At 38.5% G+C, this 26,294-nt stretch overlaps 2 protein-coding genes and 1 long non-coding RNA gene across 14 annotated transcripts in view; 1 reads left to right on the top strand and 2 right to left on the bottom strand.

The window, feature by feature from the left end:
• The window catches only part of usta (uronyl 2-sulfotransferase a), a 61,728-nt gene extending 49,744 nt beyond the window's left edge, over positions 1–11,984 (bottom strand). The window contains exon 1 of one of the 3 annotated variants that reach the window (XM_077220099.1): positions 11,455–11,984. In XM_077220099.1, the coding sequence (XP_077076214.1) occupies positions 11,455–11,680 (226 nt within the window). In that variant the 5' untranslated portion in view covers positions 11,681–11,984. The remainder of the gene's footprint in view (positions 1–11,454) is intronic. The other 2 variants (XM_077220098.1, XM_077220100.1) reach the window with 2 other exon arrangements.
• On the top strand, positions 9,478–13,003 carry LOC143729074 (uncharacterized). Its single transcript, XR_013199937.1, has 2 exons — positions 9,478–9,572; positions 11,272–13,003. It is a non-coding gene; the product is annotated as an uncharacterized LOC143729074 (long non-coding RNA).
• Positions 13,004–13,251: 248 nt separating this feature from the next.
• sash1a (SAM and SH3 domain containing 1a) overlaps positions 13,252–26,294 on the bottom strand; it is a 291,967-nt gene continuing 278,924 nt past the window's right edge. For 9 of the 10 annotated variants that reach the window (XM_077220074.1, XM_077220073.1, XM_077220072.1 and 6 more), the window contains 10 exons: positions 25,501–25,572; positions 25,216–25,353; positions 24,449–24,581; positions 23,880–24,049; positions 22,327–22,536; positions 21,625–21,775; positions 20,950–21,078; positions 18,138–19,093; positions 16,178–16,309; positions 13,252–16,065 (listed from right to left, as the gene is read on the bottom strand). In XM_077220074.1, coding sequence (XP_077076189.1) covers positions 15,805–16,065; positions 16,178–16,309; positions 18,138–19,093; positions 20,950–21,078; positions 21,625–21,775; positions 22,327–22,536; positions 23,880–24,049; positions 24,449–24,581; positions 25,216–25,353; positions 25,501–25,572 — 2,352 coding nt within the window. In that variant the 3' untranslated portion in view covers positions 13,252–15,804. Of the gene's footprint in view, positions 16,066–16,177; positions 16,310–18,137; positions 19,094–19,968; positions 21,079–21,624; positions 21,776–22,326; positions 22,537–23,879; positions 24,050–24,448; positions 24,582–25,215; positions 25,354–25,500; positions 25,573–26,294 lie in introns of those variants that run through there. The other variant, XM_077220081.1, reaches the window with a different exon arrangement.

Raw genomic sequence — 26,294 nt, 5'->3', positions numbered from 1 at the left:
CGCCAAAAATGACTAATTATCTCATTGGGAATGTCTGACACCGGTGCATACACACTGTAATAGATGTGCTAGACGCGAAAGCTTGACAGGCGTAGCAACAGTGACTTAGGAGGGCGGGGCTTAGCGAAGGGTCAATTAGCATACATTTTGGATTGGTGGTATGGTTCCGTTCTGGGCGAGAACTCCCTGCACATCCATGCAGCCTAGCATGGATAAGAGCAGGACGAGCAGCAATAACCCCTCTTAGGGTAAACGGAACAGAACCAACATGAATGCATGTATGCAATATCGTTAATTCAAGATTTAAAGTACAACATAATTCGAGAATTTATTCTGATTCAAGGGGGAAACAAAATCCTGACTGCCGAGAGGAGGAGCTGGGGATGGAGGAGGGTAATTTGCTCCTGAGGCGTCGTATTCCTATTAGGTAGACGTGCATCAGCTGATGCGATCTTGACCGGGTATCTGCACACTTTTTAAAGTCAAATTTAAGGCTTTTTAAGACCTTTTTAAGAGCCGAAGAAATCAAAATTAATACCTTACATTAGCGGTGCGCAATATTGACAACAATGTCTCTATTTTCAAAGTTTTGTTGATAATATATCATTTGTACATGATATTTTACTGATTGTGTTTGTGTACTGGTACCATGGCTGTTTTTTTTTAACTAATTTGCAGTATAACTAGTCAATCACGGGGGGGGGGGGGGGGGGTTGTACTGTCTGCACACGCAGCAAGGTCTCTCGCTCGCTTACGTCTCTGCCGTGCACACGCGCGGTTTGAAGCACAATATCTGTCTCGCATGCACGCTCGGTCTAGATAGATTACGGGTTTTTTTTAACTAATTTGCAGTATGACTAGTCGATCACGAGTGGCTCAACAGGTAGGTATATAGATAAACTCATCTTTCAGGCATTTGACCGACCGGGTTGACACTTCAGCGTGAGAAATCGGGGGTGTGGCGTGAGAGCGTGATAATAGGGTCAATTGCGTGAGTCTCACGCTCAATGGCTGAGAGTTGGCAGCCTTTTATGTCAAATTCTAACATTCAAAATAAATTATATTAGAATAATAACACAGTACCACTGTTACCAGTTAAATTAAATCTTTAAATCAAAATCCATCTTTGCAGTGCAAAAGAAAAAAAATCATCGCTGTCTATTGCATAGAGACTCTGCTACGGTTTCATTTTGAAATTCTCGTCGGCGAAATAAAGGGAAAACAAACAATATTGACAATATTGTTTTATGTAACACACAATGTTCATTTATTGTTCATTTAACTTTTATATAAAATAAATATCACATTTGCTATTGTGCACGGGGAAAACGGCCCTCTTGCTGATGTGATATTGTATGATAAAACATAATATGATATAAATATAAGACAAAAACTCATTTAGGGAACTGCACTGACACATCACGCAGTGAAAGCAAGCATGAGACAAATTTGATGTCAGCTCGCAGTCGCAGTGCCAATGATTTCAATATCATAATAGACAATACACATCGCACACCACTATACGCACATAAAGAATGAACTTACAATTGAACTGATATTGACCAACTTCTCCTCTCCTGCTGTTTCGCGTGCAGTAGACAGACGTAATGCTGGCGCGAATGTAACAGAAATGTCACTTGAACGAGCAAATCCACAAAGAACGAATAATAAATAAAAAAGTACGCTAATTAGATAGTTTTAATTTGGAAAACATTTAGATATGTCTAAGTCAAATTGTCATCGAAAATTTAAGACCTTTCATTAGTGAAAATAAGACTAAGACTTTTAATGGCCTTAAATTTAAAAATTCTAATTTAAGACTTTTTAAGACTTTTTAAGGATCCGCGGACACCCTGCTTGACTACCGTGACCAGCCAGAACTAACGCGATGCTTGATTTTTCATTTTTAGTAAGGTTTTTATTTTTAAAATGATTTTACAATTATTTTACACTTTTATGATTTAATTATTAGCTTTAAATAAACTCCTTCTTGAACCCCAAGGGGTTAGCAAACCTCAGTTGAGATAAACAGACAGCACAAAGGAAATGGGAAATTGTTGGCGAGAGAAGGGGAGCGGGATTGGAACAGCCAAATTCGAACCTGCATCACCTATGTGAACATGCGAGCAGCTGACTGTTAGATAATGGCTCAGACAGACAGAAGCACTTTGATGAATCCTTTTTTAGTTCCTCCTACATTTATCTTCAAACGTTAGAGGTCATATCAATGCAAAGAGTTCATACTGTTCAGGAGTGGAGAGATCTTTACAAGCAGGATGGATTATGAACCTACAATAAAGATCAAGATCATCTCTTAAAGAGTGTTAATGTGTGTGTCTGGGTTGGCCTTCCAACATTCCACTCTAATTCATATTGCGCCAGAGAAACTTCTGTAAGTTGGCTGGTTTGTTCAATGATAAAAACCTCTCAGGAGCCGTTATTTACATGTGTGTGTATGTGATATTATAGTCTAAGAGAAAGTCAAGGCAACATAAATCACGATTAATGGCACAAACACACCCAGTGTTTCTATGACCCGCTATTAGTCACACAGAACTGCCGAACTGCCTCAGACAGCAACACAAACACGTGCCAATCACATCCGCTATTAACGGGCATCACAGTAAAGGTCCTCCCTCTTTCAGTTTGCCAAAACATTCCTATGATTTATTCAATATACCTCCAAAAGTTTGTGCCGGTAACATATAACATTGTTAATTGTAACATTGTGAAATATAATTACAATTTAAACTGCCTTTTTATTAGGGCTGGGTATTGACACAAATTTCACAATTCGATTCGATTTCGATTCACAAGCTTGCAATTCGATTCGATTTCGATTACGATTCGATTCGATTCAATATTGATTATTTTGGATATCAGGTACAATACATGGCAAATTTTCTCAAGGAAAACAAATCTCTTAACCAATGCTGTAAACTATGGGAGCCAGTTGTATCATTAAAATTGTTTCATTAGCCTACTATAGCCTAATATTAAAGGTAAAGATTTACTGATTTGTATACAAACAATTACACTTTTATTTATTTTTCTAATAATAAAGTTATATGAAATATAAAAATTTAAATGGTGGCTGTCATAAAAACTTGCCAGATTTATTCAAACATGCATTAAATATTGAAAAACATAAAATAATTATAAAATAACATAAAATGCATATGTAATATTGTGCATATATTTAGCAAAATGCTCCTCTCTAGAGTTAATTTTTCTAGCTGACTAACGAGTTCATGGTCACTGGATATGGTTTTTCTGAGGTAAATGTGACGTTACATGACATTGTTTACAAGCTGTTTCACTGACGTCTTTCCTCGGTTGAAACAATGATTGAGCGATTCCATGTGACAACAAGGATTTCGATAAGTTATACTCTATCTTTTAACACACTTTCAGATGCTCATTCATGTTTATTTCACGCTGTAACTGGTAATATTAAGGCAGAAGAGAAGATTATGTGTGCTCGGCGCTGCTGCTTCTCTTGAGCTGCGCCAGAGCGATCTCACGCCACAGCGCCAAAACGGTATTTATGTTTTTGAATTTCGTAAGAAAATGGACGTAATTTGAAATCTGAGACTTTGTTTCATATCAATAGTAACAAAACACAAAAATTATTGCGTTTATTGGATGGGATGCGCGCTACAATGTTCCATTCATTCATCAACTGAAAACAGGATGACTAATCGATTCTTGGGATTTAAGAATCGATATCGGTTCGTAAAAATGAGAATCGATTAAAATCGAGAAATCGATATTTTTTACCCAGCCCTACTTTTTATACATTTTAAAATGTTAACATTCCTGTGATGGCAGTGCTGAATTTTTTTTATTCCGGTTCTCTCATGATCCTTCAGAAATGGTAGGCTAAATGGTAAATTTCTTGATTTGATGCTCAAGAAACATTTCTTCTTATCAACGCTAAAAACAGTTGTGCTGCTTCATTGTTTTGTCGAACAATTGAATGCATCCTCGCTGAATAAAAGTATTAATTTCCTTCAAAGGTTTTTTTTTAACAGTAGTGTATAAACATGTACAAACGCTACACTTCAAACTTTGCAGCACAGATCTGAAAACCACATATCATCGTCAAAAACAAAGTTAGTTGAAAGGTAAAGATGTACCGCTGGAGTAGAGACTGATTACCATTCTGAACTTCCTCACACTAGTTGAGATACAAAACAACGTTGCACTTGAGCACCGTCCAAGATAGTGACTTAACACACAAGTGTTCGCTTAGTGTACACACACCGAACCAGCCCAGCCAAAAGTAACACCTGCTCTTAAAGTAAATAGGACAGATGCTCATCCTCCTGTTTAAAAAAATAGAGAGAGAACAAGAAAGAGGGAGAGAGAGCCCCACTCATACCCTGCAAACCTCTCTCTCTCTGGCGCTTCAGCCTTGATATTTCACTAATTCCTATACCCATCACTGACTTAGTCACTGACTTCAACTACATGTAAACTTATTCCACTAACCCGAACCCTTACACATAACCCTAACCTAGTCTTTTAACAGTCTACTAATATTCTAATGAAAGTTAGTTGACTTGTATTTGTAAAGTTACAAGTCATCTTGCAACTTTGAAGATTTAATTCAACTACAGCTTTAATTGAATACAGCTTAATTCAACTACAGCTAATTTAACTACAAGTTTCGCTGCTTGTAAAGATCTCGCCAGTCTGGGAGGGGTGGGGGTACTGGTCTTCTCATTTCTAACAACAGGATATACTCAACTCTCTCTTCTCTATGCAATAACAATTCGTTTGAATATCATGCAATTACACTTACAACTCCCATTAGGATCCATATTGTAGTTATTTATCGCCCCCCAGGTCAACTGGGAAGCTTTGTTGAGGAGCTGGATGTGCTGCTGTCCTCTTTCCCTGAGGATGGCACCCCACTCGTAGTCTTTGGTGATTTCAACATTCATCTAGAAAAGGCGTATGCAACAGACTTCATCTCTCTTCTAGCCTCATTTGATCTCAAACGGCTCATCACCACAGGTACTCACAAGTCAGGCAACCAACTGGACCTGGTTTACACACGCAACTGCATCACAGACAACATTTTGGTGAAACCTCTCCATGTTTCAGATCATTTCCTCGTTACTTTCAATCTACAACTCACCACCCATGCTCCACCAACTCCCCTACCAGTTACTTTCAGACGTAACCTGCGTTACGCAACCTTTCTCCTTCCCATCTTTCCTCTGCTGTGTCATCTTCACTTCCCTCACCCTCACAATTCTCATCTCTAGATGTGAATACCGCAACAGATACTTTATGCTACGCTTTAACTTCTTTAGACAATATCTGCCCTCTCTCCTCTGTCCACCTCCACCATCACCCACCTCCTCTTTAATTGCTGATGACTTTGCTAACTTCTTCACCAACAAAACAACCTCTATCAGCAGTCAGTTCTCAACTCCACACACACAGGAACCCAAACCATCCTGTCCCACTACCAGAAACCTTCTCTTTACCTTCTCTCTGTTAACCGAGGAATAAGTATCTAAACTTCTCCTCTCCAGTCATCCGACCACCTGCCCTCTAGACCCCATCCCCTCACACCTTCTACAAGCCATCTCTCCCACACTTCTACCAGCACTCACACACATCATCAACTCATCCCTCCACATTGGCATTTTCCCTACTGTATTCAAGCAGGCTCGGGTAGCTCCACTGCTTAAAAAAACAACATTAGACACATCACATTTAGAGAATTACAGACCTGTTTCTCTCCTACCATTCATTGCGAAAACACTTGAACGAGTTGCTTTCAACCAAGTGTTATCTTTCCTGTCTCTGACCAACCAGCTAAATGTCAACCAATCTGGCTTCAAGAAAGGCAATTCAACCGAGACTGCACTACAGTCGGTCACAGAAGCTCTGCGGATCGCTAAAGCTGCTTCCAAATCATCAGTTCTCATTCTGCTGGATCTTTCTGCTGCCTTCGACACTGTGAATCATCAGATCCTTCTGTCCACCCTCTCATCACTAGGCATCAAAGGAACTTCCCTCCACTGGTTTGAGTCCTATCTCACAGGTAGGTCCTTCAGGGTTACATGGAGAGGCGAGGTATCCAAAGCACATCAACTGAACACAGGGGTTCCTCAGGGTTCAGTTTTTGGACCGCTCCTCTCCCCCATCTACACCACATCATTGGGACCCATCATACAGGCACATGGTTTTTCTTACCATTGCTATGCTGATGACACCCAGGTCTACCTCTCATTTCAACCAGATGATCCCACAGTAGCTGCACTTATCTCAAGCTGTCTGGCGGACATCTCGGCATGGATGAAGGAACATCACCTGCAGCTCAACCTGGCAAAGACTGAGCTTCTCGTCGTCCCTATCAAGCCGTCTCTACAGCACGACTTCACTATCCAGCTAGAGTCATCCTCAAATCACCCCATCAAGGACGGTCAGAAATCTTGGAGTAATATTTGATGACCAGCTGACCTTCACAGACCACATTACAAAGACAGCTCAATCATGCAGGTTTGCAATGTATAACATGAGGAAGATCAGGCCTTTCCTAACTGAGCATGCAACACAACTTCTCGTCCAGGCCCTGGTTATTTCTAGGCTTCATTACTGCAATGCTCTTCTAGCTGGACTTCCATCATGTGTTACTAAACCTCTACAAATGATCCAGAATGCTGCAGCCCGCCTTGTCTTCAACGAGCCCAAAAGGGCTCACGTCACTCCTCTGTTCATCTCACTGCATTGGCTACCACTCGCTGATCGCATCAAATTCAAAGCTTTGACACTTACTTACAGATCTACCACAGACTCAGCTCCGTCCTACTTTCACTCTCTACTACAAGTCTACGTCCCTACCAGAAGCCTACGATCGGCGAAGGAGCGACGGCTCATGGTGCCATCACAGCGAGGCACTAAATCACTCTCCAGAACATTCTCATTCACGGTTCCATGCTGGTGGAATGATCTCCCCACCCTCGTCCGTAATGCAGAATCCCTGACAGCATTCAAAAGACAACTGAAAACTCATCTCTTCCGTGAGTACTTAACATAAAAAAAAAATAATTAAAAAAAAAATTCTTCTTCTCTTTTAAATCTTTCCTTCCCTTTTAAATCTTCCCTTGTCTGGCTTTTGCTACTCTGAGCAATGCCTGAACTTTGTATTTTGAGCACTTCTTCCGTCGTTCTTCCCTCTTCACGATGACTCGCTTGCTTTAGTCCTCAGATGTAAGTCACTTTGGATAAAAGCGTCTGCTAAATGACTAAATGTTAATGTAAAGTTACAGTAGAAGTCTAAAATGGACCGTCAAAATAGTGTAAGCCAAAATTATATACATCAATGCACCGAATGTTTAATAATGTATGAAACAATGAAACTGTATCTTATGAGGGGAACACTAATAAGGACTGTGACAGCATGAGTCTGTCACCGCAGTATGAGGGTCAGTGAGTGATCTGACTGGAGTCTGTGTCTCCATCACTAAACACAAGCTCATTATCAATGTTTCTGGCACAATTAGTCTTATTCTCCATTCTTTCTTAATGACTGGCTCAAGAACTATTACTTCTTTCATTTTTTCTACTTTGTTTAATTTCGGTTTTCTTAGTCTACATTAGTTCACATTATTTTATTAACTATATTTTACTTTTATTTTTGTTACTATTTCTTGATCATTTGCACTATTTTTTTGTTTTTATTTTTGTTTACAATTTCTTGTTTTATGGAGCTGCAAATGCTCTGGCAATACCATTGTAAAGAGCATTTTATTCTAACAAAGCACACTGAATTTGAAAATTGAAGAAAGAGTGCTTTTCTGTGGGCAAAACAAATTTGACCCTATGTGTCTTCCTGCAGAGAATGAGTCTTCCTTTGCCTGGGTTTCTGAGTGCTGCACATCCCTGGCTGTCCATAGCTCATTTGTTCATTCATTTTTGCCATGTATATACACACAATGCCACACAATGCCAAAGAATGTCAACAGTTACAGTAGATGTTCTGCACTGGCGGTGAGGAAGTCAGCTGTTGTCCCCCATTTAAAGGCAGGGCTGATTTGTCCCAGAAACAATTTTTTTTACGCTGGTTGAAAGTCTCTTCACATCCTGATAGCAATCACTAAGTTAAGTGGTTGAAATGTATTTATATCTAGGGTACAACTGGGCTAAAGGCATACCTTAAGAAAAAATTTTTTTTCACTATTCCCATAGTGTATGATTGCAGAATATTTTTTTTGTATTGAACATTGATGGAAAAATTATAAAAGCGGTTTACTTTGTTTAAAAATCTTATAAATGTATGAGGTGGCAAGGTGGGTTAAAACGCTCATCATTTAACAAATACTTTAGGTAAAATAATATGTTTTTAAATAATGTCTAAGTTAATAATTGTTCAAAACAACCACTTTAGCAAAATTTGTACCATGTTATGTTTATTTTGATAAATAAAAGAATTCATTGTTGTTCAATAAATATAATTGTTAAATAATAAATCATAAATACCTTGAACAAAACTGAAAATCTCAGAATTCAAAATTTCTCAATTTCAGTATTAGGTACCAATACCAGTAAAAATCCACGGTTCTCGGTACCAAAGCTTAATTTAGATTAAAGTGTATATCGCGGTTACAAAGATGGAATCATCTGTATTAAAAACACTTAACAATAAGATCAGATAAAATGACAAAACAATAATCAATAGTTATATACTGTAGCAATTATTCTCCTTGGGGTTAATTTAAAAATATACTAACACATTTTTAAAATCAAAAGTTTTAAAGATGATACAACATGTTTTATTTGACTTGACTGTACTTTAATTAATCCAAAACTACATTCATATTTAATTTTAAAAGGGCTTTTTAAACCTGCTAAGAGTTATCCAGGCAAGAATAAGTCTAGAACTGCTTTTCTGACGGACTGATATTAATGACATAAATAGGGATGCACCGATAGTGTTACCAGTACTCAGGTGTCGGTCCGATACTGTGCTCATGTACTCGTAAAACTATCCCGATACAACTAACAACCGATACCAGATACCACTTTAGAGGCCATTCACAAAACGCGTTTTTTGCACGTGCAAATTCTTTCCACAAGTGCTTGCTCTCCCGTGGCGTCTGTCGCTATCCTGGGAAAACCCAGACGAACTTCTACGGTACTTTGGTACCACTAGGGTTGCAAAATTCTGGGAATTTTCAAAGATGGAAACTTTCCATGGGAATTTAAGGGAATTAACAGGAATTTATGGGAATTAACAGGAATTTATGGGAATAAACGGGAATAAAGTGGGAATTTTCAAAGTTGAGGGTTGGCTCTTCATAGGGAACTTAAATATAGTTGAGGAAAGTGTATTTTAGCATAATCTTCACTAAAACAAACAGATGCCATTCAAATACACTTGAATATCCATGCCATTCCTCAATCACATGCACATAGAACACTGCTTACTGCATGGCTATTGAGACCACACCCCCTACTGGCACTGTGCATGCCTCCATCACATGTACAGAAGCCCAAAGCACAAGACTATTGAGGGCTCACATTTGAGCCTGTGGACTAAACAAAGTGAAGTAAGTTTTGATGATATTATGGGGAAATATATTTATTAAATGTTTAAATTGCAAATATCACATACAAATGTATTCATCTAGTAGCAATGCTGATAAGTTAGATGCTAAATAAGCTAGCATAACCTTATTTACCATATAAGGCAGATGCTAGCTACCTCATGTGGCTGTTTTTCTCTGCCTCCTGCAATATGTTTTCAAGATCATTCCAGTTGTTTAGCTAGCCTTACTATTTATGTATCTGTTCATGCCATTGCATTAGTATTCTTACTAGGGTTGGGCCGATGGACGATATCATCGTCCGCCTGTCAGCCATATATCTGATACGTCTGTCAGCCATCATGATGTTTAACCGACATCGCGATGCCGCGAAATTTACCGGAAATTGACCTCACTCGTACGAATTAGTAAGATTTTTGCTAAATCGTACATATTTTACAAGTTGCCCAATTCCAAATTTTTCTATTTGGAATGAAAAATTAATACTAGCAAACGCCACAAGGAACCAACCCCGGACTGAACTGGGGAAAAATTATATGATGAACTATCTAACAGATAGTAGAAGTCATGAAGGCAAGCTTGTGTACAGCAGGTTTTTCAGCAAAGTTTTGATCATGGTCATAAAAAGGTCTTAGAAATGCATATCAACTATAAAACAGCCTTTATAGGGTTAGATGACCTGACGGCTTATAGATCAACAAGCAAGTAATCTGCCACTGACCCCTCTCACAAACACATAGCAGAATGAAAGCAAGCATGCACTGCTCATGCTAATGTTATTCTTAAATTCATTCCAACACAATGACACAGACTACTCTTTATGACTATGCGAGGACCCATATTTTATGCATCGCTCTCACTCTAATAGACCTGCTGCACTGAACAGCTGAACATACCTAAATTCAAGTGCAGAAATAGGCAAGACTGTAACTAGTCATTTTTTTCTTTTGTCCCAATGGAACACAGCAAAAATTAAACCATAAAAAATGGAATTATAAAAAGTCTCTTTATTGCCCATGTGAGACAACTAGACCTGATATTGTCTATGTATGGACTACAAATAGGCTATATTGCCAAAACTCAAATCAAAGGTTAAAGCTTGTCACAAAACGTTCTTACCTAGGCAGACAAGACTGCACTAACCTCTGAAACTATAGTGCAAGTGTTAAACACATACAGATCATACATAAAAGATTGAAATAACAAACAAAAATGGATGCATGTTGAATTAAAGATGCAGCATGAAATATGGGTTGGATTGCTTTGACAGAGTGAACATGATTAGTACTTTATATCAGATGGCATATTCTGTAGTGCTTTTGAATAGACATTGGCTAATTGCATAAAGCCTGAATATGGAAAACAAACAGTTCTATATTATAAGAAGTTAAATGGATAGTTCACCCAAAAAAAGTTTGCCATCATTTACTTACCCTCATGTTTTCTAAATGTGTATGACTTTCTTCAAGTGACAAGTTTCCCAGTGCCTATTAACTTTCATTTGTTGGGCAAAAATATATGTCATTCTGAATAACATTGTGTTCCAAAGAAAGAAAATATCATACAGGTTTGGAACCATGTGGGTGAGTCAATTATTAAAGAATTTTTATATTTTAAACGACTATCTCTTTAAAATGTATTTTACATATGTAAATACCCCCTCAAAACAGATCTGACTCCACAAACGTTTTCCTTTGAGTAGGCTACCCGAAAAGTGAGGACGCGGAAAAGCAAACCTGTCCGAACACGTCTATTCAAGAAAACGTACAGAAACCCGAGGGAATCCAACATCTGCTTCGGAGACACACAGAGGAAATGTTGGATACTTCAATGCCGTGACGAGACAGCAGGCTATCCAAAGCGAGAGGAAGAGCGCGAATCTTACCGAGGTACTGCCTGATCTCCAGCAGAACTTTAGGGGGTCCTCCGTTCAATTGGTAAAACAGTGAGCCGAGACAGAAGAGCAGCAGTGTGGCCATGCAGAAAGCATAATCGCGCAGGGAGACGCGAAGCCTGAGTGCCGATAACCAGAATCCCTTTCTGCGGTTGCGATCTGTGCTGTGACTCGCGCTGTGATTGTTTAGACGGGGACTGCTGCTGTAATTCTTCATCGTCTCCTCACATTGAAGCGCCGAGAATGGTCGTCACCCATCCGCCTCTTTAGATAAAAACTTTTCAGCCAACATTTAAACAAAAACTGAAGCCACTTTACAGATTAAATGCACCCGAACGGAGGCGTTCAGATGTTCGTCCCCTGCTCAGCCGTGTTTTCTCGTCTGCTCTTGCTGAGCTATTTTTGCGAATTAAGTTGGGAATCCATCCTCTGCTTTTTGGGGTTAGTGTCGGTGTCAGATTACCGAATGTGGAGGAAAAAGTTCAACCGAAGACCCGCTCACGCGCTGCCATGTGCAGCTCAGCACCACCAGGCGGAAGACGCGTGAAAGCGCTCGAGAGCGGCCTGTTAGTAGCCTACATCATCGTGCATCAGCATCAAATCCACTAATTATTCGATCAATTACAAATATTTGAATCAAAATGTATCTTTCATAAAAAAGACTAACACATAATGTTTCAAACAACCTATCTATCTATCTATCTATCTATCTATCTATCTATCTATCTATCTATCTATCTATCTATCTATCTATCTATCATGAAAGAGTGGCATTTGTCAAAGTGGCTTCAGTGTAAAACCAATCTGTGCTTTTGGAGGCAAATTTCCATGTCATTATTGTTAAGGCACAAATATAGAAACCATTTTAATTAAATATTCAGCCAAGAGTAAGGTTTATGAGTGAGCAGTTTTTGACCATTTTAACGAACAAAACTAAATTTGACTCTTTCAGCCATTTAAGTAAGTGTTAGAAGAATGATAAAAGCAGTATGTCTCACAATGGTTTTATTTATAGTGCAACACTATATCTTTTATTTCACTGAAGCATTGTAAATCAAATGAGATAATGTCTTTATTTAACCCACCCGGAATATTATCGTGTCTGGTGATTGCCAAATCAAAGGGTGAACAATGGCAACATTGAAAAAGTCTTAAGCAGCGTTTGCTTTTATCAAAAGAAAGTAAAAATGGAAAATAAAGATTAGTTTACATTTTCTCAAATTACGATTTTTATTTGTAGCCTACTGTTGAAACTAGTTATTTGTATTTCAAAAATAAATTATATCGGGTCACTTTGCAGTAAAGTGTACACAAATCTGTTGAAAGCATGAAGACTTTGATATTTCTTTTAAAATGATGAAGTCTTAAAATTAGAGAAATAGGGTTGTGCCACTGACCTTTTGTAACAGACCTTTGTCAGACAGGCTGAGAAATAATATACACTATATACTGTTCAAAAGTTTGTGGTCAATATATATTTCAGCAAGGATGTATTCAATTGATCAAAAGTGCCAATAAAGACTTTTTAATAGATCGTAAATAATGTTTTTATTTATTTATAGATTTCTATTTCAGATGTATGCTGTTCTTTTAAACTTTCTATTTTTCAAAGAATCTTTTAAAAACAATGTGTCATGATTTCTATAAAACACTCATTCTAATAAGGAATGTTTTTTGAGCAGCAAATCAGCATATTAGAATGATGTCTGAAGGATCATGTGACACTGAAGACTGGAGTAATGATGCTGAAAACACACAGACACATACAGTAAGGAAGAGCAGTCAGAGTATATGATATTCTTTTTTATTACACCTCAAAGGGACAAATATTTTAAGACATTTTGTTTGTAAATACACAAGCAAAACCTTTATGGACAATCATTAGCGAACTGAAACCAGATAAAATCATTTTTATACATGTATTTTACAATGGTCACTGAAGCATGTCACTTGCTAACTATAGGTGAAAGAGTATTGCTCTATGATGTGTAATACAGCTAATAATTACATTTGATGTAAAAGCAAAAATAAGTTATTTAAATATCAATTACATATACAGAATGTGCAACCTCAGTTAATCATTTCATATATGTAATTAAGACCCAGTTTTATATCATTTAAGTTGAAATAACTAACTGGTCAAGGTTAGTTCTGCAATTAATTAACAAGTGATTATAGTTTTAACAGATTTGATATTTAAACAGCTCAACTCAACCATCAACATTTGACCTGAAAACAAACATCTTAAAAAAAAAAAGAGAGAGAAAAACTGTGTCAATGTGTCAATTTATAATCTCATTTGCTCCACAATGGAATTTAAAAAAAAAATCATTCTTTAATAAAGTGCATTTTTTTACAGTAACATTTCATGAAATATATTTTCGATTTTAAATACATAAAAAGCCTCATTGTTATCAAAGCACTCATCTGATAGCAAGCTGAAGGCAACCATTCTGGATATAAAAGAATCTAATGATACTGCAATTTAAAATGTTCATTAAATTCTTGAGCGTTATGGTTTATAAATTGTGCTGCATTACATACAAAAGAAAATGACATGAGGGAGAAATGCAATTCTAAAGCGAGCATTCAAAAACACACCATTTCATAAAACTGCAAGGCTTGGGGGAAGCATGACTGGTGTCTTTCTGTAACCGAAGAACCAAAAGATCTTTAGAAGCATCTGCATGTACTGAAACAAGGTGAATTCTCACCTCAGTTGCTCAATCAAAAACCACCTGAGAGTGATTGTACGAGAAACTCTCTTCATTGTGCTTAATTTGGAGCAATTTCATCCTTTAAATCTATCAGCTGTGATGATCTCATACTAATGCCTAAATGACGTCACGCACATCTGTCAGCTAACCTTGTACTTTGAGCTCAGTTCTCATTTAGGAGCGAGTCTGCCAGATGCTGTCTGTCCTTTTTAAGTAAAGTTATGTCCAGTTACCTCATAACACCTTATTCTCCCTGAACACACACACACACACACGTGTCATTTGCAATGTGTTCTGAATGACAAAGAAAATAATCAAAAATAATTGTAAATCAGACCATCAATCATCCTTTTTTTCCTCACAAACAAAAACAACTCAATGATGTGGTTATGTGACTGACTTTCACTTGAAAAATCTAAACATAAATAGTGCTTCATGGATCTTTCTTCCTAATTTTTAAATCATGGCTGAAGCCCCAGTCTGTGTAGGTCACTGAAGAACACTCCTCCAAGCTATTCATTATCAGTTTTGATTTGATGGACTTATTTTAAGGCTAAGACTGTGTGCTTTCAAGAGCTTGAGGCTTTTTTTCAAGCTTGAGCTTGAAATGTCTTCAAAACCCCAGTCAAAGTGCAAGGCAATCTGGGGCATAAGAAAAAGAAAATAAAACAAAAATAAACACCTGTACACGTTTCACTCCAGCAAGAAAATTACAGCTGTGTGATGCATCAGTCGCATCAGAGATGAGCATGATGAGAGGTAAACAATATGCATGATTATAATTTTCAAGATAACAGGCAACATAAATTGATACAGTAATAAACTTTTTATATGCCGAAACAGCCGAGTAAGTGATGCATATTGTGTGAATATTGTGTTTAGAAGACTGGGAAGATTAAATGTGCTGTAAATATATGGTATTATATTAAGCTTAATACAAGGAGTGATGCTAAAATGTAACCACGAAGAAAGAAACAAATGCACAGGTTTGTACAAACATAGTACATACTTGCTAAAACCGTGACCAACTATTGGCCTGAAATCAAAATGTGCATTGCTCTGAATATCCACATATGGCAACATCATGCTTTTGGGAATATTAGAAACACCCCTTACTTGACTCACCCATCTTTTCATATACTGTATCCTCTGAGAGATAAAGTAATATTATATCAACAAAACCTGCATGAAATGATATTGCTTTGGCCAGGTGACATACTCTTGATATTTACGTGCTTCAATAAGCACAAAACCTTTTTTCCTTTACAGTTTTTTTTTCTAAATAAATCTCACGCTTCCCGGAAAGCGAGAAAGGGTTTCAAAACAGTCTTTAAATTCATACAAAAGCATACATTTTCAGAAAAAAAGTGTGCTTTCTTTCTTAGACAGGCGGTCCTTTCAGGCTCAAACTAGGTGTTTCAATGGAAACATCTGTTAATAGGCCCACAATAACAGTCCTTGGAAGCCAGATCAGTCATTTCTGTTTCTGTAAATGCCAAAAGGCTTGAGATTATAAAGACGAAAAAATTGGGGGGAAATTCGGCAGCTGTTGTCCAGGTCTGTCCCTTCACCTGGCAGAAGAGTTTGATCCATTTATTCTTGTTCATAATAGCTCATTTTAGTATTATGACTGTCCTGAGCTGCTGGCAGTGACTTGTTGGGCTTCACTGAGAAGAATACGTATGTGATGGTCCTCCTTCAAGCCAGCTTCCCTCGCTCTTGTCTCGTTTAAGGATGACACACGACCCAGCGTGTCAAAACCTGCAGCCAATAGAGGGGCAGAATACATGGGCATTCCGATCGACACGAGCCAATCAGACACAGAGCTCAAATGAACAGGAGACGCTGGCTTCCTACACATGTCAGTCAAACCTCCCGAGGGAATCTGCGGAGATAAAGAAAACACAAAGACCAAATGTCAGTGCTAATGCAGTCAAGCATCATGATCTAATTTGACGCACATGAATCTGCTAAATAAATCTGGGAAAGTAACTCACAGCCATGCGGTGCTCCTTACGGAGTTGTTTAACTCTGATCTGATCCAGACTGGACGCCACGTCCTTCACTGGCTGCTGGAAGTCCTCCGAGTACCTCTGTACTAAGAGCTGAGGAACACCACACCGGCCGTGCTAAGAAACACAGAGAGAAAGGGAAAGATTAGCCAGGATAACAAGATCTAGCGGAGTTCGTCACCTCAGTTAAACAACTGGAAAGAAATCATCTCTAGAAACCTTACAACCCCTAAGAGACACAAGTCTGGTCATCAAAATATTATACATATGAGGACAAATTTTTTTTTTGCTAACACTGCATTGAGTCAAGCTAAGCTGTGATTAGCGCTCAGCTAATGTGAGCGGAGCAACATTCGTCTCAGGCTGTGGACTCTGAATAACAACAGAAATTATCAGATCATAAACTTCACTTCATGTGGCTTTTTAATTGATTTTACGGGTGGTAGAGAGACTGAGCATACTTGGAAATTGAGGTTGACTCACAAACAAGCAAACTTTATGTGGCAATTATAGCATTACAAGGAGAGCGAGACTAAATTGTTTGTTTAATGTGAGATTCAGCGCTTTAAAGCTAACATCACCCTGTGTGGCGTCTTTGTTAGCACATCAAATGACCATCTTGCTTCTCTAAAATAAACAGTGTTTACAGCTTTATAATATTGCAAAGCAATCAGTTTTTTTAATTGTAGTAAATCTCAATAAGGGAAATACTCGGCCATTTCACTTGGTGAACTAATCAACAATCCAATGTTTTGATAGCACGAGAGCCACAGTGTTTACGCTCCTCTGGGAAATCAAACAATGAACAGCAAACAAGCTGCGAGAGGAGAATGTATATACTTTATATTACACACTTCAGCTTTAACTTATAAGCAATCTTGTTAACTGAGGGATTAATTCTAAATCTACTCAAAGAGATTCAAACAATTTCTTGTGCCCAATATGAGATACATCCGATAGGCTGTGGGTCCAGGCATAACTGTATTGGCTGCCAATAAAAAGCACTAAAACGCCAGGCAGTCTGTGCGGTCTGAAACCTCAAGCTGCTCCAGTGTTTTTATTTTAGGAAGGGGACATTTTTCACCTCTTATTCACCTTTTTGTTTGTGATAACCTTAAAAAAGTAATTTGGAATCAGGTTTGTTGATGGACGTGCAGTGGACACCAAGGACCCAAGAATATGTACTTGATTCGAGATGTTTTATGAATACTAAACTCCCTGCTTATAAATTACACAAAAAGCTAGTCTTCCAATCCTTCCACTTTTCCACTGCTATTGCTGGCATGACTGAAAGGACTTTTTAAAGGATATGTGATAGTTATGTCTGTGCTAAGTCATGCATTTTAGCAATTAAAAATAGCTAAAGAAAAGGAGGACAATTAATTGTACAGAGACCTATACGGATGTCTTGTCTGAAAGTTAATGAGTGGAAATTTGTGTTTGGATGAGCACTGATTAAAATGTATGCTTCTTTCCATTTCTCTTGACACTTACAAAAGAACTTCCAGCAGTAAATGGAAGGAAAAAATAAACCGGCCATGACTTTCCAGGGATAGTTGCATGGTTGAGTCAAGCCCCCAACTGGTAATCATTGTGCTTCTGTTTAGACTGCTAAACTGCTATAGTGCCACCATTTCCCACACCATTTTCTCCATATGACGCAGTTTATAAAAACTTGTGGTCAGTTGAACATGAAGTCCATAAGCAGGGTTCCTCAAATCCCCAAAAGTTCTTCACGGTCCTGAAGAGTTTAGCTCCAAGCACAATCAAAGTCATCTGAGCAAGCCAATCAAGGTTTTCAGAGTTACTAGAAAATAACAGGTATACTTTGAGCTAAATTAGAACTATTCTTCTTTGCCTTCCAGGAAAGGATTTGAGGAACCCTGTCATACGGTATCCCATTTGACATTTTAAGATTTCGAAGAGGGAACACAGCATTACTTACTTTATCGGAGTATGGCTCTTCAGTGAGGTCAATCCCTTCCGAGCGCATCCTGTCCTCCAGCAGAGTCTCGAGGTCAACCGTTTTGGCGTAGGAGATCTTCCTGCTAAGAGAGACTTTAGCACCGTGCATCTGACGACATGCTGATTCGGGCAGGTCAGACAGCCAGGGTGGACTCAGAGCAGCAGGAGATTCACCTGGAGATACTGGAGAACTCTCGGAGGGAGTAGTTGGGGTATATATGGGTTTTGGCGGAAGGGTTGGGGTATTTGGCACCGAACCTGAAAGCACCAGTGGAGGGTGGCGCAGACCATTTGGCAGACGTTCTTTGGACTTTTTAGCAGGCACAGGAGGTGGGACAGGTGGCTTTTTAGGGTGAGTCCGTGGAGCCGGGCTAGTCGGGGCAGAGACAGGTTGGCGGTTTGAAATCTGAGCAGCAGGCAATTGACTGACCAGGCTGAGAGGAAGCTGTGTGGGAACCATAGGTCTCTGCAGCGAGCCTGTCTCTCTTCCAAAACAACTCTGCTCCTGTTTTGATTCTACAGGATCTGTATTCACTGTATTTTTTTTTCTCTCCGGTCTGCCTCTATCCTCACTGCCACACTGGTCCTTCCTCTGATCGAAGGCCTGCTCCCAGTGTATATCCCCCAGAGAATGAGAGCGCTTCCAAGACTCAGGGGTCTCCTGGGAGCCGTCCAACTCCTCACAGCTTCTGCTGACCGGTATGCGGGAGGTTTGTACTGCTTTGGAGCCCTTCTTGAAGCCGAGGCTTCGCAGGTTAAAGCTCTTTATAGGCCGGGGCAGAAAGGTCTTCGGGAACTTGCGTTCCTTCTTGGCCTGCTGCTGAAGAGCTTCAGTGGAGTGAGTCATGGGAAGAGTGGGATAGTCTGTAGACTTTACACCCCCACGATTAAATCCAGATGAACCACGGCTGTGGTGCGACGACTTGCGGCTCTTACCTGAAACAGAGATTCGTGCTTTCACATAAATTAATTAAATCACATACAATTCCTCAAAGGCTTCAGAAGGTACCTCATGGGGGGGTTGGGGGTCTAAGAATAACCTTGATGTCATAAAAATTATGAAAAGGAAGAGATAGTATTGCAGTAATTTGTTTTCACACATGAGTACAGCTCTTCCACTTTCTCACTGATGCATTAGCCAAACCAATAATGCACACTATTATTGGTTTGGTTCACGCATTGAGTATTATTATAATTAAAACCAAACTACTACAATCTGAAATGTATGCTTTCAGAAAATAAAATGGTATTGGCTCCAAGGTATCTTATCTACCCCTAAAGGATGGCTATTATTACCTTAAGGGTACATTTCAGCAAATTGTGGTGCTAAAATGCACACTTTTAGGAGTACATAAGGTACACCTGTACTTTTAAAGGTAATGCACCAGTTAAAGTTACTTTAATGCTAATTTTTGCATTTTGCAATTTTATTTAAAAAGAATTGTTAATAAAATAAAATATTTTTTTAAAAATGTCTCAATGTTTTAGTCTGCAGAAAAAAGTATGTCATAAAGGTTTAGAGCAACATGAGGGTGAGTAAATTATGACATTTTCATTATTTGGTGAACTAGCCTTTTAAAATGCAAGAAGAACAGAACAAGTATCTATAAGTATCTATGTATGTCATTAGTCATACTTTAACCGAACCAATGACTCAAAACATAATGGTGACAAAGCAGCACATGCTCCAATATTGAATATAATAAGCTCTACTGCTGCTCTTAAAATAAATAAATGGAAAAATAATCAGCACAGAAAAACTAATGTCAGGAGGTGAAAAGAGATGAAAAAAAGCAAGCAGACCAGAATGCTAGAGATCAAAGAATGGATTTATTTTCCACATTGGCAAATTGCACATATTTTCTGATCCGTTCTAAACACTCAGACTTGGCTCCACACACACACACACACATACGCAGACTCATACACTTGACATACACAACAGGAGGAGGGATCAGTCAGTGTTTTAAGATGCCAGTAGAAGGTTAAAAATGCCACAGAAGAGTGAAACCCTTAAACACTGAATTTCTTTGGAAATAGAGATACGGTCCTCTCACTTACATAAAATCCTCTAAAAATAGACTTAGTAGTTTAGCTCCTACTTTTACACAATCTACATAAAATATCAGCTTCCAAACATATGTAGCTTCTATGCAGCCACAATATTTTGCATTTATAAAGTATTTTCTTTTATAGGCACATAAGAACTTGTGCAATATGACCACACCAAACACCACACACAAATATGGAGTGATATTTCTTGAAATGGCAAAGGGAGGGAGAAAGAGATGTTTAATAGAGTTTGAAATGAGTCTGGCGTGGTTCTGCCAAGGAGAACATTCTCAAAATCGTCCTGTGCATAAGTCCTGCTGTGAGCACAAGCCTTGTGAAAGTTTCTGTCGGTCTCTCTTTAGATTTCTCTGAAGCAGCGGATGTATTTTGATTAGTTAGCGATGGCAAGAGTGGCTGCTGCTTTTGGAAATGTTGATTTCTAACAGAATGGAAGCAAGCAATAGCAGAAGTCTGTGTAGGCTGGATAAGAGAGTTAAAAGAAAGGGATGATGATAGAGCGCCTCTGGAAAAGAGCAGCAGAAAGAGAACAGGCCACAGCAGATATGACAGACAGACAGGCTTGGGTTAAATCCAGATGTGATGACAGGGTCTCATTGGCTGTTAGGACACCGAGTCATGGCAGAGGCCCAGAGGTGAGAGGATGATGTCATGGCGTTGCTACACTAGGCTGGACATGGTGATGCGGTTGATATGGAGATGCTAGACAAGCGCCTAGTTACCATTCTCTAGGTTTTCGTTGCTTTCGTAGCAGCCAGAGTCCCGTGGGGAGTCAGCCATGAGGCCACGCCCCTCACAGAGGAGTTTCTCCTGAGAGCCAGAGAGGGCGCTGCGCTCCGGATCACTGCTACCTAGAACACAGACTCACAAAGTTAGGAAATGCATACACTTAAACATTTTTTGAATAAACAAGTGAAAAAGTGGATGGTCCAGTCATCTGATTAAATGTCATAGCTAATGGATGCTAATGCTAACATATGGCTATGTTCATGAATTATTGACATTTGTTGTTTGGATAAACATTTAATATATAGTGCATTTAGTAAATCCATGTGTCCGATACTTTTCAAAAACTTAATTAATCTTGAATTTAATCTTGAAAAACAAAAGTACAGCGTACTCAAAAATATTAAGCAGCACAACTGTTTTTAACATAGAAAATAAGAAATGTTTCTTGTTTGGCATATTAGAATGATTTCTGAAAATTCAACTTTATCATTATAGGAATAAATTACATTTTAAAGCATATTAAAAACAGTAAACAGTTATTTTAAATTGTAATGATATTTCACAATACTACTGTTTTTACAGTATTTTTGATCTGCAGCCATAATGAGCCCAACCGACCCTAAACTTTTGAACAGTGGTGTGATGTATATGTGTGTGTGCGTACTCACTGTCATAATCCTGCAGTAGCTCTACAGCAGTCATCAGTACGGCACGATGTTGGGGGTCTTTGATGTTGAGCTCATCTAGATCTTCTTCCTCCAGTAACTTAAACGTGTCCAGGTCTTCATAGCCATTAAATAGGAACGTTGGCATGTGCTCCTAAAACACACACACACACACACACACACAGATTAAACACCCTGTAGAGAAGTAGCACTATGAAGGACTCCTACAGCTTCAAATACCCCACTGCACCCTAGTGGTTCAACTATTTATGTGTGGGAATGTTTCCAGACTTCAAGCTCTATTGTGACAGCCAACTATTATTATAGTCTGTTAACAAACTGAGAAACAACACAATGAGGCTCTAAATGTGTCCTGGTGTCTATTGTGTGTAGCCGTAAGGTCTGTAATGTGTTGTTATTTAGAGATGTAATAATGCAGGAGCTTGTGGGAGGTCTGAAGGGTGTGTATATCTATGTGTTTAAATATAATTTTTAAATGGCATTTAAATGACTTCATCCCACATTCTCATAGTCACACCAACATCATCCACTTCGTTTATTTTCTCATCTCTCCCCACCCCACTCTTACATCCTGTCAGTAAAGATTAAAGATGAGCAGCACACTCAGATTTATGTTATTGATGATTATAGATAGCCATTTTTATTGAATTATGTAGACTGGCATGTGTGTGGTCTTTTTCTCACCTTCATGTTGATTCTCTCCAGTAGCTCCTCAACAGAGCTGGGTTTGGGCGGCCTGCTCTTCCTCCTCCTCCGAACCGCTCGTTTGGGCTTCTCCACTTCTTCAGCCAGCACATCCACATAGATGAACTTAAACGTGCCCACCTTGTTATTGAGCAGACCCATCCAGGTGCCCATGGGTGGCTTACTGATGATATCAATCACATCTCCTCTCTTAACAGAAAAACAGACAAATTGAGTGAATTACGCTAAATAAAAATTCATATTAAATAAAATGGAAGAAAAAAAAACACTGAAAGAAAAATAAATACTAAAATAATTTAGCCTGAAACTTAAACAAATTTCCAAAATAAAATAAAAATAGCCATTGTAATTTTAATGTCTCTATCACCCTAAAGCATCTTCCTTCTCATATAATTAAAATGATTTAAACTCATATCAATATTTATTTATTTACTAAATAGCCATGTAATAAGTTGGACCATTTCATGTCTTATCACAGTGGTTTGTAAAGGTCTAAAACATAATTTAAAAATAATGAGTATTAAAAGACAAATTAATTTGATTTATCTCCTGTGTGTTGTAAGGCCGTCTAACTCGATCCAATGGCGGTATTCGAATTAGCGGTGAAGGTCTCTGCGTGTTACTGTCTTTTCTTGTGTATTTCTCGTGTATATAAGTATTTTTGGTTAAATGCAATACATTTTATCTTATGTATTAACTCGTTTCATCTGACTCCATAAAATGAAAAGGTTTTTCAATGATATCTGTGCATCATTAAATATACGTTAATGTTTGACTATTCCTTTTAACTCCAATGAAAATAAAGTCAAAGTCTGTTAGAATAATCGAATATAACAATTTATTATGTCAGGTAAATGTATTATTACAATTCCATAATCAATTGAAAGATAATCAATGAAACCATCAAATGTTCTAGAACAAAGAGGAAAAAGTTTACCCGACAAGAAATGCGTGAGGCTGAGAGTCTCGCAACTCTCAGCCTCACGGGCCGATCTCAGATATAGAAAAGGCCCTGAGCTCTCGCTGCGTTTCATTATATACCCCGACCTCATTTCCAATCTAAACATCATTCACAGTGGAAATTTACCTGTAAGTCACCATTTGCTAGCAGTGGAAAATTAGCATTCAGTCAAATGGTCAGAAGGTGTTAACTCAAAGACACACCCTCCAGTATTGGAGGGTGTGGAAGATATTTCTAAACTTCCTAAGAACTTTATTACCTTTTGGGTTTACTTCTTTGGGAATGAGACATTTTTACCAGTCGTACCGAGACATTTCAAATAATACCAAATATGTATAAAACTAGATCATAATCATTCACATTAAACCATTTAGATTCTTGTGTGAATTTGGGAGATCTCTGCCAGGATGAAGAATGGGGGAGAGGAATGTAGATTAGGATGAGGGAGGTGAGACCTTCGTCTCAATAGTGCACGAGGGGGAGTTCAAATGTTAATTTCCTTTGTTTTCTCAGAGAGTGGCCCTCTCTTAAAGTCCTCCAAGTTTTTCCAGTCTTACAGTGTGTTCAGTACCTTGAGCTTGAGTGAGTCTGTATCATATGGACTCGGTGTGAAGTCAGTGTGAACTCTTGCTCTGCCGCAGAATGGGCCTTTGTACGGAGGCTCTTCATCATCACCATCCTCACTCCTCACACTCTCTCTGTTGCTGGCTGATGAGTCTGTGGTGCTCACAGTCTGTCCACCTGTGAGAGGACCAATTTAATCATCAGCCAGACCGCTCAGAAAAACATCTGCATGATTTGAGGCATCATTCATGTCCGCAGCACAAATATTAAAAGTTGCCATGAAATAGACAGATTATCAAAAAAGGAAAAATGTAGACAGGGACTTGGGTCTATCCATTGGTTGTTAATTGGACAGAGGCAAATCAGAATGCAAGCTTGCAGTCGACTTGTGGACTAAATGATTGGAGAAATCCAGCATGAGTCACCAGAGAGAAGTCTGCAGTTTTCACCAGAACATTGATTTATGACATTTTCATTATAAATTACGACGCCAAATTACAATTATAAATTAGGGTAAAAGAAAGTATGAGCAATTGTGATGCTTGCCTTAGTAAAGAACAAAAAAACCCCACTTACTCATGGAGCTCTGTCCACTGAGGGAGCTGCGGAGACTCTCTACAGACCCTCCTGCCTTGAGTTTGGGCTTCTCTAGAGAGTCTGTGTCTGGCTGAGGAGACTGAGGACAACTGGGTGTCCCATCTGTACTGGACTATACAGAGAAAAAACGAGAGAAATTAAAGTGTATCATCATTTATAGAAACAAATCAAGAAAGATGGACAGCATATGGTGGACATAATATAAAGCTCACAAAATGGACATTTGCTGCACTGCTGTAAGATCATTCTTTAGTGCAACAGTAATTCCTCTACGTCACCACTAGGTGGGACTACAAAATAATATATGATTACAGGGAGTAAGATATGAAGAACAAATGTGCTGTGTTGACACATGAAATTCTCTCATGAAATGAGCTTAACAATTACTAACACAGACAGATCAACATTAAACATTCTAAACGAGATGAGATGCATCATATACATGTAAACGGTTTGCCTAATGGTAAGTTAAACCTAATGAGCTGCCTACAGAGGCAGAATGTGAATACAGGCAGTGAGTGTGTATTCAACACTGCCCGGGAGTTAAGGTATATTGAATTGGATGAGCTTGTATCAGGCTCCAGGCTACATAAAGTGATGTTTGACCCTAGTTTGAAACAGAAAGTGGGGCACACATGTGCTACTTTCCCCTGGAGTAAAGACAGGGTCTCACCTCTGAACAAGCCTGCTCTATAGCACATAACTCAGCACGGTCAAAGCAAGCACACGAGCATCTGTGTGTGTACCTGTTCAGAGAGAGACCCGGCGTATTTCTTGGACATGCGTTTCCTCATAGTCTCTTTAACAGACTTGACTTTCTTCCCTAGAGAGATGCGGGATGTGGTGGGAGATTTCACAGCATCCCTGTATAAAGCCTCTTGCTCCTTATGCCAGAGAGAGAGAGACAGAAAGAGAGCGATTAAGCACACTGAAAGCCAGCTGATCAACACAAACTGAATCACAAACACCACAAGCTGCACATGAGAGCTGAGACCATGAAGAAGCGAAAGAAAGAGAGTGTGTGTACTCACGCTAGGCTCGGTCGTGTTGACCACATGGAGAGAACGATTAGACAGGTCAAATCCTCCAAAACTACACGTTCTCTGCAGAAAAAAGACAATCACTGTGAATTCACAATCAAATGTATATAATTAGGAAGAGTCTTTTAAAACGATTCACAAAGTCTCAATGATTCATGCTACTCTTTACAATGGAAACCACACATATTCAAATGACAAACTGCTAAAAGAAATAACTCATGGTATGACCTGATTTCCTATTTAACTCTGAATAAAATATTTAACATTATGTAAATAAACTGGTGCTTTCTTGTAAAACCTTGAATGAACTGAAAATTGATACTGAAAAAATAATGAGAAATAAAGGACAAATGTCAACTGACTTTACAGCAACATTGCTTAAACTCAATCGACGCATTACATTTAAATGAGCTGGCTTTTTTAATTTCATTACATTTTGTTGAAATGTTCTACAAAAGCAGCAGAAACCCAAAATATCCTGTTAAAAATAAATAGATAAAGCTAAAAAGTTATAGTATGAGAAGCTGTTTCATGTTCCATGGAATTACATCATGCACTTCAAAAGAAAGAAAGAAAAGCACGTAAAAAAATAAAAAATAAAAAAATCCATCAAATTTAGCATTCATGCCCAGGCTGAGAGAGGCATTTCCAACCCAAAATGGATGAAAAAGTTCACTGATGAAGATCACGTTCATGTTCACATTCACTATGAATGACGGCGAGGATCCGCAGACGGCAGACTCTACAAAGCTGCAGAAGGAATTCTATATTATTTATTTTTCTTC

This window comes from Siphateles boraxobius, unplaced genomic scaffold (assembly GCF_051911475.1).
Source record: "Siphateles boraxobius isolate OS27281-9 unplaced genomic scaffold, OSU_SipBor_1 8, whole genome shotgun sequence".
Classification (NCBI taxonomy): Eukaryota; Metazoa; Chordata; class Actinopteri; order Cypriniformes; family Leuciscidae; genus Siphateles; species Siphateles boraxobius.
The sequence above is the reverse complement of the archived record's forward strand: the minus strand, read 5'-3'. Positions and strand labels throughout refer to the sequence as shown.